The sequence below is a fragment of the Aulonocara sp. 'chitande type north' Nkhata Bay genome, linkage group LG15 (genome assembly GCF_057382095.1).
Source record: "Aulonocara sp. 'chitande type north' Nkhata Bay isolate Kocher_YH1m ecotype deep benthic linkage group LG15, A_spYH_male_GT1.1, whole genome shotgun sequence".
Classification (NCBI taxonomy): Eukaryota; Metazoa; Chordata; class Actinopteri; order Cichliformes; family Cichlidae; genus Aulonocara; species Aulonocara sp. 'chitande type north' Nkhata Bay.
Window position 1 is genome coordinate 21839320 of NC_141358.1, and position 14366 is coordinate 21853685.

The window sequence follows — 14366 nt, forward strand, 5'->3', positions numbered from 1 at the left end:
TTTCTTCAGTCAGGACATGCTGGAAAGCAATATCCCATTCTATATGTGTGTGTGCCTTATTCCTCAACTTCATGGAGCATAAATTATACACATAAATGTTCATTTTGTGTTGTTTTAGAATTTTGGATTTTTGGGTTAATATATCAGAGTTTTGGTTTATCTTTAGTTGTTTTTGTTTTTTTTACAGTATATTGCAAGTTTCAGTGCTTGATAAACGACCGAGTCTGGTTCCTGTTTGGATTTCTTTATCATTCCTGTAATGAGTTTTCTGTAGTATTAAGTTTAGTTTTTTTTTCTTTAATTTTCTTTTCTTCCCTCTCTATCGTGCAGTATTAGTTCCTTTGCCCTCCTCTGCCCTGTTAGTCTTCAGTGAATCCATGTTTTTCTCTGTCTGGAATGTACTCTACATTTTCGTATTATCCACAGCCTTTTCATCTCAATCACTTAATATATTTACTTGTCCTGTTAATAATCGGTCTTTGTCATTAGCTTCCATTTCATTAGAAATTAGAGATTAGAACTGTGTTCATCCTCTACAAGCTGCAGTTCCATCACAGCTTTGCAGATGGATGCAGTGGGAGATGAGAAGCTTTGCACTTATCTGAAGCCTGAGCTGTAAAGTCTGCAAGAATAATTCATTGTTTTCTCTCTTCAAACCCTCTTTTTCATCCGTTTCCATTGGTAACTTTTGATGTTTCCTCCCACAAGTCATTAAAGCGGGAGAAACGATGGGAGGAGGGTATGAGCTGCATTCTGCTGGTTTGCTGTCTAATGAGCTGTTCCTCATCGGGAGTTGAAATTTGGGAGTACACGTGAGGTGTTTTTTAAAAAAATGATGAAAAAAGCATCAAACTGATTCGTTGTGCATAGATGCATTTCTGGTAATGTTCAAAATATGTTAAAAAATGTCCCACAAATAATCACGAGTCAAGTTGAAAGGCTTTTGACTTCAAATGTTGTAACTAGATATAGCTTCAGTGACGGATTTGGGTTTTCTTTAGTAGGACTGTGCTTCATCTTTTACTCTGCCATGTTAGACCTAAAATATTTGAACACCACAAGAAATGAAGGTCAGTGGTTACTTATTTTATGGGCTTAATCTCACCTGAGTCCTTTCTTGGAGGCCTCCCTCTCATACTCCTCTTGGAGCATGGAGAGTTTATTGGGGATATACTCTTTACAGATACGTATGGCATCACTCCACATGTCTGCATCCTGAATTTAAAACAGACACGAAATCAATTAAATAACTGACTATCAGGCAGATTGTCAACATCTGAAAAATGAAAAAGGAATCCTGCAACTTTAGACATTTTTCACTAAATTGCAAAAAATTCTACAAATACTTTCTTGTCTTTTTTCTGTATCAGCGGCAGATTGACTACACTGGTTCACCTTATACCTAAAAAAATAGATCTTCTCCTACATTACTGGAAACTATTCTTCTTCAACAGTAACAATTTCCTGTGGGGTACCTCAGGGCTCCATTTTAGGTCCCGTCCCATTCTCTCTACACATGCTTACTTGGGGTCAAATAATCAGTAAACATAATATAATTTTTTGCTCCTAAGCTGACAACATGGAATTATATCTCCCCCTCAATGCCAACAAGTCCAGGCTGAATAGCATCATCAAATGCCTTGTGGACATTAAGAACTGGATGGCACAAAACTTCCTTCAGCTGAATGAGGACAAAACAGAAATTTTCTGTTTTGGCTCTGCCAATTCCTTTGTAAGTTTTTCTGATCAACTTGGAAATCTGTCCACTTATGTAAACCCTTAGGCCAAAACTCTTAGTGTGATATATGACTCTGGCTTTAGGTTTAACAAGCAAATTAACTCAGTGGTTAAAACAGCTTTTTTCATTTCTGTTCCATTTCAAAAGTTAGGTTTTCCTTTCTGTGAGAGATTGCAAAATTGTGTTCATGCTCGCATTTTCTGTTGTCTGGTGCTGGTAGGCTGTCCACAGGTATCTTAGGCTACGTTCACACTGCAGGTCTTAATGCTCAATTCCGATTTTTTGATCAAATCCGATTTTTTTGTCTGCTCGTTCACACTACAAATAAAATGCGTCAGCAAACGCGCTCTAGTGTGAACGCTCAAAGCGGCCCGCATGCGCAAAAGAAGATGTCACACACAACGCGCTCTGTTTAGACCCAGAGCAACAGTATTGTTTGACTGATGGCCCTTAATATAAAGACTTCGGACTTCACGTTTCCCAATTTTTGCTTTAAGTTATTTTGTTATTTACATAATAATGTAAATAACCTAATAATGATCCTTATTGCTGTTTAAGAGAGGAGCGGTGCTTCAAAGGATAGCTGCAGATTTCTGTCAGAATCTGCAGATTATACAGTACAAATAAAATGTTTACGTTGTCTTCCCAACAGTTTCACTGACATCTACACTGGATGGCCAGGAAGCGTTCGCGATGTCTTCTCTGGCGCTGATAATTGGCTTCAGTCTTGTGTCGGTGACGTAAAAGACGGATTTAATGCGACATGACCGTTCAAACAGCAGTCGCTTTCTAAAACATCGGATATGTATCGGATTCAATACCACATACGAAAGTGACCCAGATGGGATTTGAAAATATCAGATTTGCGCCGTTCACACTGTCATAGCATGATCGGATATGGGTCGCATAGGGTCAAAAAAATCGGATTTGATGCGCTTTCGCCTGCAGTGTGAACGTAGCCTAAAAGAGAGGTCATATTACACATGTTTTAGCATCTCTCCACTGGATGCCAGTGAGGGTCGGAATCAGTTTCAAGATACTCCTGTTTGTATACAAGCCATTCATGGTTTGTCTCCTTAATACATCTATGATCTCTTACACCCCTATTAATCTCCCATGTCCCTCCAGTCAGGTGATTGGAATGCTTCTGACTGTCCCTAGCGCTAGATTTAACCTCAGAGGAGACTGGGCCTTCTGTGTGTTTGCCAGCAAACTGTGGAACAACTTTTCCCTCACATTCAAATCTGCTCCCTCCATTTGATCCTTTAAAACTAGACTTTTTACTCACTGACATTTGAGTGTGTCATTGGTCTTTGTATTTCCTGTGCTGTTTTCGGCCATGATTCTGTTTATCACCCACTAATATCTATTTTTTTCTTATTTCTTTATTTATTTCTATTCCCTTGTCTTTTTATCCACTCTATCTTTTGCACAGAACTTTGGGTAGTGTTTTTTTTTTTAAATGTGCTTTATAAATAAATTTGAGGTGGAGTTACCTTGTAGTATTTAACAGCTAGTTCAGGTCTCTGTGCTTGGAGCAGGAAGGCCTCAGCCTTCTTGAAATCATTCTCTTTAAAGCAGAACTTGGCTTGGCCAACCAGAACCTCAGACAGGCTCTCTGGATCGTGGCCCTCAGCCACCTGCTGTGCATTGGCCCAGTCCTGGTTGTGGACATACCTGGAACAGTTCACACACAAATACACACAGGAAATAAAATCCAAAAATAATCTGTTTTAAGATTAACGGAAACGATTTTTTAAATGTTTTTCATCAAGTACCAGAAAGGGGACTTTGAATAACTTCAGGTTCATAGAAATTTACTTACTTAAAGCTGTGGCTATCTGGGGGGCTGGACATTAATTTCAAGACATATCTGCTTTCAGTGGCTTAGGGAAGTAATGGCACTTCTCAAACTTAAACCTCAAATCTCTACATACTTTTGTGAACCGTTAAAACTGCTTTTACCTCTCTGACGACGAAGTCATAACCCTACCTCAATCCTATATCTTGGGGGAAAAAATGAAAAAAGTTCATTATTTTTGATGTGTCTGTTAGAATCACTATTCTCCTTCTTCCATGCCTGCTATCCTTGAAAGAGAAATTAAAAACAAAGACGATATTTTCTTTGCCCAGGGTTAGTGTTAACATTAGTGTTAGCATTGGGGTTGTCACTGATCATGGGTTACTCTCCATCATTCATGAATACTCACACACTCCCCAATTTGAATATTACCTAAAATGACTTAAGCATGTGCGTACAAGAATCATTGCTGCGCAGTGCTGTGTGGCTGGCTGTGGTGTAACTTCACTATGTCTATTTTTAGAAAGCTATACATACTTAGTATTTCTACTGCTGATTGCTATGCAGGCTGTTTCCTCAGTTAACTTTCTGCTAACACTTTAGATTAGGCTTTAATTATCTTGCTATAAACATGCTTATTAGTAGCCTGTTTACTCTTTATTAGTCATTGCAAACCACTTACTAATGACTTGGGCTGCATGGTCCTATTATACCCTTATCAGACATTTAATTAAGAGCTAATTAATGGTTAATATATGTAGCGTAATTTAAAGTATTACCAACTTATCAAATGATTTTGATGAGGCTTGGTTGTTTAGTTCAATTATGGAAGAAAGAACCCCTTAAAAGAGATATGTGATTAGTGAAACTAATCACATTTGGACTTTTTTTAATGACATGAGAAAGTTTAAAAATTGAAGTATTCCAATAATTATATTAACCAAAATTGTCCTTAAACATTAAGCTTCAAACTGAGCCTGAAACTGATATAAATCTGCTCCTCACTGATGCTGATCAGCTGGCAGTAATGATGGGCTCAAAGTGTGAGCACAACATCATCACCTCCAGTACTCACATCAACACAGCTTCTTTGGGTTTTCCTGCTTTGATGAACTCTGCCTCGGCTTCAGTGAACTTCCCCTGTAAGATGAAACCATGAAAAAATTCAGGATTAACACGACTTAATGTGTGCAGCATGCAGTGAGTTCAAGATTCTCAGTAACAGAAATTACGAACAATAACTCAGTGAGTTAGTTCACAGAAACAGCAGCAGCAGGTTTATTGTTATTCTCATATGAGCTGACTATGCTGGGCAATAAAAAGAAAAAAAAATCACATATTGATGTGCTTGGTCTGGTTGAATAAAGAAGACAGAATAAATTTGGCATGAAGCAGTTTTGTAGGAGGAAAACTGAAAAGTCTTCATGTGGGTAGTTGTAGCAACTTTTTTGAAAGTGTATAGAAAGAGCAGAAAACTGACTGTGTGGTAAAACTGTGATGGATTTACCTCATCTTCCAGGTACAGTGCATGCTTGAGGTGGATCTCAGGAATCTTCTCCTTACATGCAAGGCGGGCCAAGTCAAAGGCAAAGTCAAATGAGCTGGAGAGAACATGAGGACAGTCTCTGTTTATGTCACATATAAGAGATCTGGCACTCAAAGGATTTTTAGTAGAAATCTATGAGATAAGTGTGTATGCATGTGTAAACCTCTAATTGATATCATAGTAAGTAATTAGAAATGTGGATTTGACTGAGGATACATGCACGTTTTGTCCCTGTGACCACAAAAGTCAAATATATAGCTTTCTCCCCATTAATTTATACACGGTCTGGGAATTAAAAGCACAAATAACTTTATAAGATGGTTACTAAGTGACCTTGCTCATTTCCTTTTTAGGAAGGAAACAATTGATCACGTTTTACCGTTAGGATTTCCTTTCAGACAGTACAACAGATAAAAGATTCTGAATGAGTGTCAAACTTGTTTTAAAGCTCTGCAAAAGGTTTATCATATTTTAAGCAAATAAAAAGAAACTCAGTATGTGAGTAAATTGAACTTAGATAATTATTTGGGTCTTTGTGTTGTGATAATGCTCACGATTTATTTGAAGCAGACTTGATGGCGTACTCCAGCAGGCCAAACTTGTTTAGCAGCTTAACAGCTGCCTCTCCTCCCAGACTCCGGGCCCACAGGTAGGCCACCTGCTTCTGCGCATCAGCACCTCCGTGGCTTTTTGCCACCTGACGAACACACAAACACATTAAAAAAAATCATTACACCAGGCCTTCACTCCTGTGGCTCCCTAACCCCCTTACAACACATAATCCCGGGGAGAAACATTTGAAAGAAGCTATAAAGCTGTGGTGCATTCCCAACGAAACTACAGCAATAAACAGAGAGCCACACACCTGTAACAATGCTGTGGACATGAAACCCAGTAACAACAAGTCAAGCCGTCCTATTCTGCATTTAGCATCAGGAATAAACATTATAATATATGCAATCTACAGTATATGCTTTAACCTAAAACAATTACAACAACAGATAACAGCTGATATAAGCAGAGTGTGAGGTGTAAACATTTGCTGCGTGGGACGAGGTTCTAGACTTTACTGCTCTCTGCCATATCTTATAAATGTAATGAGATTAAACACAAGTGAACAAAACAAAACAAATGTGGCGTTTGTACCCTGTACGCATCCTCCCACATATCATTGACACTGTACATGTGGACCGCAGCCTTCCACTCTTCAGCCTCCATGAAGTGGTATTCCGCCTCCGAGAACCTCGATTCAGCCTCCAGCTCCTGCAAACAGCACATTTATCATCACCGTCCCTTACCATAACTTATGTATCACATACCGGCAGGCTCAACCAAACCACACAGCCCATTAAGGGTCGTTGAATTAGAGCTAGAATAGAATGTAGAGGAAGAATTAATGCCCCAAAGTTTGTGACACTGTGAAAAAAAAAGTTAGAAAATTGGTCCCAAAAATGAACAGATTCAGTAATGAAAAAGAAATCTAGAGCTCAGAGACTCAGTTTGAAAGCGATTATGTCGGGACATGATTAAAAGACTTTAAAATTTGTCTGTACAGTGATCTGTTGAACTTCACAATTCAGGAAAATGTTGAATAAATTATTGTTTGAGTTTAAACTGCTGCAAGGCATTTCTCCCAAGACAGCTGGACAGCTACAAACATTAGAAACAGAGAGTGGTCTCAGACACAGACCTCCCAATAAAAACCTCACACGGCTCTAGAACTGCAGCAGTTTCTGAGCCCGTGAGAGCTCTTCTGATGAGAAGCCCCAACCAGTCGTGCCTGCGTAAATGCTGAGCTGTGAAGTAATGACATGAACCAAAACGCAACCCTTCTCTCACTTTTAAACTGGTTTCAGATGAGCAGGAAGGATCTGAAGACATTGTTTTTGTTGCTCACATTCTTGGAGTTATGTTCCTCATCTCCAAGTAATTAAACAAGAAAAATAAGCAGATGAACTGCCACAAAAAAAACTTTGCTTTACAGTATAAACACTGTCACTGCAGTTTAATCCTATTTATCTTTCATAGCACGGAAAGAGAGAACAAATTATACCTGTCTTAAAGTCCTGCATTAGTGCTCTGGTACTTTCAGTGTATGAACCAGTACAATAAGCAGAAAAAAGGCAGCTTTTAGTTTCTGTGCTCTAACTGTTGGAGTAACTGAGAGCAGCTAGAAGTAAAGCTACCACTTCACCCAGTATTTTAAATAAGCAAGGTTTATAGACAGTGTTTATGTGACTGTATTTAGTTATTCTGTTGCATTATTTTATTTTATTTGACTGTTTTATTACATAAACAAAGATTTTTGTTTACTTTATTTACTACTTTTATTTGATTCATTTCTATTTAGTGTGCTCATATTATTCAGTCTGTTCAACATTATTTTATGTTATCTTATTAAACTATTCCTTATTTCTGTCATTTATTCATATGGTGACAAAGGTGGATGCTCATATAGAAGAATACCAACATTGTAGTTCCTCTAGCAGCCACTTGAAGCTGGCTCGAAAAGCTTAAAGAGGAAATAAGCATGTTTACAGTCTGGTACAAAACAAAGGTTTTAACATGCATCCATTTGCAAATCTATAGATGCATGAGGCAATTTGCAAATATGTGTGAAGAGAGTTGTTTTACACAGTTAGCATGCCCATCACCCGAACTCAGGCTCGGTTCGGGTCACAGTTAGATTTATTTGATTGTAACATGTTAAATCTGTAGGGCTTAACTCTAGGAGTAAAAACACTGTCGTTAGATTGTCACTGCAGTGTGGTGTGTACCTTGGCTAGGTGGACATGGGTCTCAGTCAGCAGGTCAGGGTGATGTTTGGCTACCAAACGAATGACATCGTCAAACATCCGGTTCTTCTTGTACATGGTGATGGCAAGGTCAGGCTGCTTCACTGTAGCAAACAGCCTGCATGTGTAAAAGGGGAAAGAGGGCTTTTTAAAACACTTCAGGTCTAAAATACTACGCCCAGACTTTTTCTCCTGCTGTTTTCAAGGTCAGAGATTAACTCAAATGGTGTCATGGTAGTTTGTCTCCCACCAGCTCGACTCCAGCAGACAATGACGTGACAAATTCGTGTAAATATGGAGATTTGTATTTACCTCTCGGCCTCCTTGAACTTCCCATCTCTCTCCAGCTCCTGAGCTCTGCTGATGTACAGAGCCATAACCTCCTCCTCCGTCATACACTTCACTGCCAGCTTTATAAGAAAAAGAATATTAAAAACACGACCTTAAATATTACATTTCTTAATTAATCCCACATTAGATTCTTAAATATCTATTCCAGGGAGATTTTCTTTAAAAGGACTCTGGAAAACACAGAATATTTAAAACTATGCTGTAATGTGTCCGTGCTGACCTTGTGAGCCTCCTCCCAATGCCCTGCTGCGGTGTACATCTCTACAGCATCTTTAATGTGACCTCCTTTCACAAACAGATGTTCTGCCATCTACAGGTCAATAAAAAAATAACAAAACACACAGAAAATACAGAATGTCACATTAAAAAAAATTATATATTACATTACTTATACAGAGCCCATTCTGAGAGTTTAATCCAGATTATTTTTGCAGCTGAAATCTGCATATTCCCCCCCTAACCTAATCACAAAGTTACCATTTTCAAAATGGGACAGCTTTAAGGATACTCTCATTGAATATATGTGTGTGGGCATGCCTGCCAGTGCAAAACAAGCAGATTGTGGGTTCAGCTAAACAACATGAGTGATATATTAAAGTCATCTGTCACAAAGGCAATAATAAAATCTTGCCCAGCTATCTTGATAAGAAACTGTTTGAGGTTTAGCGAAACACAGTAATTATATGTTCTAAGTTAGAACTTTTTGGCTGGCTCTTTTTTTATTCTCCAAACCTCTTCAAAGACCTGTTTAAGGATAAAACTTGGTTTTAGGTGATTATATTAGAGTGTTAACTAGCCATCCAGAGCCTGTCGGAGAAAAAGCAATGGGCGCAGAGTAGATCACTTCCAGAGTGGATGCACCTTTAAGATTAGGGTATGGAGCTTACTGATGTTGGCTTATTTTCGGGATAAGAGGCTTTGGAGTGCATTAATGTCAATCACAAAGAAACCTGTGTGTGTGAGTCCCCTCCCCCTACACACAGAGTGGATCAGGCAGCAGTTACTACAAATGTTTATATTCCTCTCTGTATTTAATTATTAGTTATTATTAATCACCGGCTCTCTTCCACAGTGTGTGTTTGTCCCGTCTATCTCCCCTCACCTCCAAAGCGGCAGATGAGCTTGCTCATAGGGAGTCATATGATTGTTGTGGTTTTCTCTGTATTATTCTGGGGTCTTTACCTTACAGTATAAAGCACCTTGAGGCAACTGTTGTTGTGATTTGGTGCTATATAAATAAAATTGAATTGCATTTAAAAAAATGTCGGGGGAACACTAGTAACAGAGAAAGCATGTAGCCAAAATATGTGAAACTCTCATCTAAATGAACTAAAACTTAGCAGCGCACTTTGTTTAGGTTCTCTGCAATAAGACCACCAAGTCGGAACCAGACTGGGACAGATGGTATATGACATGTTTGTATTTATTTGTTTTGTTGCATCTCTGCATGTTTTTGTTTATTATATAGTTTTATGTGATCTGCCTAGGGACTGAGGATGTGAATTAGGAGTATAGATAAAATCTGCCGTGTTTACATCTCATATTTTCTTACACTGCTGTCCATTAATGTGCACTGCCCCTGTTAAATAAAGACAAGACTGGAAACTTTGAATGAATACATCAAACTATGAAAAAACTCAACTTAATTTTAATTCAGATTGCAGAGGCCTTACTCTCGTTGTTCATACCTGAGGAGGTGAGAATAGAAGTGATATATGCAGAGACTTGCACAGAGTTCACCACACTCCAAAGGCTGCTTTTTTATCTGCACTAGCTAAGGATATGCAATTTGTGAAACCAAATTCTAATTATACTTATTCTGGTGGTAGACTTTTTCAATGTTGCAACTCGTGAGTTTGGTTGTAAACAAATACTGATCTAGAAAGGCTCGTGTAGGACTGTGCCATTACATGAAACATGTAATTACAACAGTGTAATATCAGACCTACTGAATAACACTGTTTTTTTTGTTGTTGTTGTTGTAAACTCTGCTGCTGGTTGCCAGTTTATGTTGTGACCAGTGATCTGACTCTTAACACACAGTAGAGACTAAGAGAGTGAATGAAGCAATTAAAATTTTATCGCATTTTAAAAAGTATAATATAATGAAAAAAAATCCCGCTACTTTACAGTGAACAGACTTTTGCTACATAAAGCCAGATACTCATAGAATCAGTCTGTAATAAAAGTCGCTTCAGTACAACAAACAGATGAGCTGGTTGTTTGCCATTCTGATTAAAAAGTGTTTAGTCACTGTTTTTCCAGGATACTTTCTCTATAGCTACAGCAGGTGCGTGCGCTTCATTGTTTATAGCTTGCACTGAAATTCACTTTCCTGCAACAACTACCCCCCAACTTGGAGAGCAAAGAGCTTGTTATCTTAATTACTTTCTGTGAATATGCCCATGGAGCAATCTGACTGAAATAGGCTGCTATTTTCAGAGCCTGGCAGTCTGTGGAGGCCGTTTGGCTCAGCTGAGCTCATCAGAATAAGCACAGCACACTGCGCTTCGCCACCATCATCTCGCTTCCTTTTCTTTGTATTCGTACCAGATTGCTCTCGTTATCGTTTTCTTTTCAACAGTCGTGTTTTTTGTGGTATTGGGGCAACTTTTAAAAGTATTGTTACAACTACCAAACTTGTCCTTATTGCCAAAGCACCCTGGAGCAAACATGGGTTACAGTGTCCACAGAGACTGCAGTAAAGTGAAAACTGGCCACCGTGCATGTGTGTGGGTGTGTGTACGTGTCCACATGAGATGAGTGGAAATTAACTGCCAGTGGCAAAATGTCACAGCCTCCTTCATTTAGCCAAGCCTGTACAGTATTTTTATGAGGTACATATATAACACAAGTGAAAGTGTAACACTGACTCAGTTCAAAGTATGTAACCAGCACAAATATTTAAAAATGCAGTTTCTCGTTTACACGCATTTGAAACGATCTGTAGTCGTGTTTTGCTTTCTTTTTGTTCCACTGTTCACCAGTTTCTTACTTTGCCATCTGTCTACTGCTGTGTAGAGCAGATTTATCTTTTTCAGTTAAAACACCTTGCCAGTGCTATCCCCTGAGCAAAACCTTGTTGAAATGACATTGAAAAGATGACTTTTCCGGACGTCTGAACAATGTTGATATTTGGTTGTAAAGTGAAAGGTGAACATGTTTCACGTTTTAGCCAACTTTTCCTGGCAGTTCTGCTGTTATCCTAGAGGTGCTCTGGAGGAGATGCCGGGGTTTCAGAGCTGGAGCTTAATGGAGAGCTGTGAGGAGGAAATATGAACTATGTGTTCAGCTATCATTGCGGAGAATGTGAGATTTTTGGAAAATCAAATGGGCGAGTTTTGCTGAACTGTCTTTTAGTTCCAGTGAATGGAACTCAATGTTTCAACATACCAAGATATTTGGAAAATTTCATGCTCCCAGATTTTGGTAAACAGTTTGGGGATGCTCACTTCCTGTTTCAACATGACTGTGCACCACTGCACAAATCAAGGTACCTAAAGATATGGACGAACGTGTTTGTCATGGAAGAACTTGACTGGCCTGCATGGTTTCCTGTCCTCAACCCAAGAGAAACACCTTTGGGATGAATTAGACACAAGACTGTAAACCGGGACTTCTTTCCAAAACACCAGTAAGTGACCTCACAAATGTATTTATGGAAGAAAGGTCAAAAAGTCCCTTAAACACACTTCTAAACTTAATGAAAAGTCTTCCCAGAGGAGGTGGAGTTGTTATAGCTGCAAAGGGTGGGCTGACATCTTATTGAACCCTATGGATGGAATGGGATGTGTGAAAGCAGACAAGCATGTAAGTGCTACCGTCTCATATTATGTATAAAAAATACATTTAAACCTCAGTTCATCATTTATATCACGAAAAGAATAGTTTATATCAGACATTTTTAAAAAGTTATATTTACATCTGTAGCTTATTTTCATCTTACCCTTAAACATTCCCACAATTTAATAAAAGTCCAACATATAATCTATTATACAATAAAGACAAAAACTTGTACTTTTTGATGCCTTCCTTTTCACTGATCTGAAAGAAAACATGTTGTGGCTATACCTTCACCTGTTTTTGTTTTTCATTTAGGTTTTCCTCTTTACCTCCTACCTCAGTCCTCCTGTCTCTCACCTCATAGTCCTGCATGGAGGCGTAGTGTTGAGCTATCTTCACATAGTATTTTGCTGATGACGAATCCTCCTGTAACTCCAGGATGTGGACTGCTTTCTTCCACTGGCGAGCTGCGATGGCTGCCTCGATCGCTTTAAGAGAACAGCTGCATGGAAGACCATATGAACACGTTAATTGTTCAGATAGCAAGAGTCAGCATTAAAATGCAGATTGTGTTGGTAATACTAGTTGCATTTTTTAACTATTCTGCAGAGAGAGAACTTATAGTTAGCTTATAGCTATCTGAAATAGTGCCTGAAACTTTACTAACTATATTTAAAAGTAGTATTTTTAACGTCTTTGTTTCTGTAGAGACTTGTAGCCAAGTCAAAATTCAGTTTCAGACGCGTCTCTAAGTTCTTTCTGAGCTCTGACTACCTGTCTTATTTGGGATTTTGGGGCATTGGTATAGCGATTTTTTTAAATCTCATCTCTCCATTATCCTGGTGATGATTTTAAAGAATTGTTGGCCATCACTGTTGGACTGTTTTTCAAGTGTCATCTTTCTGCCTCTCCATCTGTCCTTATCTTTGTCTCTCCAGTCCTCTCCCTCCATCCATCCCTCCTCTACTCTACATACCCTGCTTCAATGAAGTGGTTGATGGCAGCGTCCATCTGTTTCTGCTGGACGAGGTAGTCTCCCCAGGACTCCTCCAGTTTCACCACCTCAGCGGGGAAGGTTATGCGAGCCAGCTCTACCGCTACAGGAAACAGGAAGGAGAAACTTTCTTACCAGAAAAGTTACAATTGACTTGATTTAGCTTAAACCTACCATCTAAAATTGTACAAAACATTGTAGAAGTTATCAAATGGTATATGCAGTCTAAGCTATCTAACTGTTTTACCTTTCCTGAAGGCACCTCCTTTACAGTAGCACTCCAGCGCTCTCTGGTTGTTCCTGATCTTCTCATACAGATCTCCTGCCTGGTCAGAAGAGATGACATACATTTTGCTGTCAATTGTCTTTCAACTTAGGGTCATATGGGGCTGAAGCATATCCCAGCTGTCAATCGACGAGAGATCTGGACAAGGCCATCAACTCCAGCAGCCAATTATCAGTTAAGCTGACATTCATGTCACTGGACTGTGAAGCCAGAGCACCTGGAAAGGACCCAGGAAGGCACAGAATTTGCTACTTATAATCAGGAGGTTTGAACTCTGTGACTCTGTTAACTGCCACACACCACTATGGAAATCAAATATTTCAAATATTTATATCAGATATTTATAATTGTTTCAAAATTTGACCTTATAGCCAGTAACATATTGAAACAATGGTGTGCAGCCAATCAGAAGACAGCTGTCTAAAAGAAAGAGAGCTGTGTGGGGCTATATCACGGCCCATTACAAGATGAACTGTAAAGTTACTTTAGTATAGTTTAGTAATGAAAACATGGAATGTCAAATGAGAATAATGTTTGTTGGTGTAATTAGAAGAAAGATGTTCCGATGTTCTTGGAACAGTGACTACTATCACTTTTAAATGTCTTTAGAAAGTTTGTTTTCTTATTGTGGATTTAAACACAGGTATCGATATACTCCTGGCCACTAACTGTGAATTTGGCTGAGGCTGTGTGAACTAAAGCTGCCAATTACACCGTGCTACATTTTAATTAGTTACCTCAGTTTTTTGTTTGTTTTAATGGACTGAGTGGGAACATTTTGTCCCTGTATTTCTCTGCTGCTAGGTATTTCATGATTCAAACAACATGATACCTGAATCAGATATTTGTTCCAGCTAAATATTTTCTTGCGTTTCTCCATCTGTGACTACCCTCAATTAAACATGTTCAACTCTTTCAACCTATAATTATTCTTACTTTTAAAAGGATACACACAATTCAAATGCTAACTCAGTGGGTTTTCTAACAATAAAATGCAATGAAGAATAGTGGCACTTTGTAAAATACAGAGAAGTTTTATTTTAGCTACTGCAAGTTAAATTGTAATCACCAA

The 14366-nt window shown here is 38.6% G+C and overlaps 1 protein-coding gene across 2 annotated transcripts in view; it reads right to left on the reverse strand.

The window, feature by feature from the left end:
- The window catches only part of ift172 (intraflagellar transport 172), a 54766-nt gene that overhangs the window by 18483 nt on the left and 21917 nt on the right, over positions 1 to 14366 (reverse strand). For both annotated transcript variants that reach the window (XM_086264947.1, XM_086264948.1), the window contains exons 23-34: positions 13256 to 13334; positions 12991 to 13111; positions 12372 to 12516; positions 8452 to 8541; positions 8193 to 8290; positions 7863 to 7998; positions 6232 to 6348; positions 5640 to 5782; positions 5047 to 5140; positions 4615 to 4679; positions 3235 to 3415; positions 1106 to 1215 (exon numbers count right to left, since the gene is read on the reverse strand). In XM_086264947.1, coding sequence (XP_086121073.1) covers positions 1106 to 1215; positions 3235 to 3415; positions 4615 to 4679; positions 5047 to 5140; positions 5640 to 5782; positions 6232 to 6348; positions 7863 to 7998; positions 8193 to 8290; positions 8452 to 8541; positions 12372 to 12516; positions 12991 to 13111; positions 13256 to 13334 — 1379 coding nt within the window. The remainder of the gene's footprint in view (positions 1 to 1105; positions 1216 to 3234; positions 3416 to 4614; positions 4680 to 5046; positions 5141 to 5639; positions 5783 to 6231; positions 6349 to 7862; positions 7999 to 8192; positions 8291 to 8451; positions 8542 to 12371; positions 12517 to 12990; positions 13112 to 13255; positions 13335 to 14366) is intronic.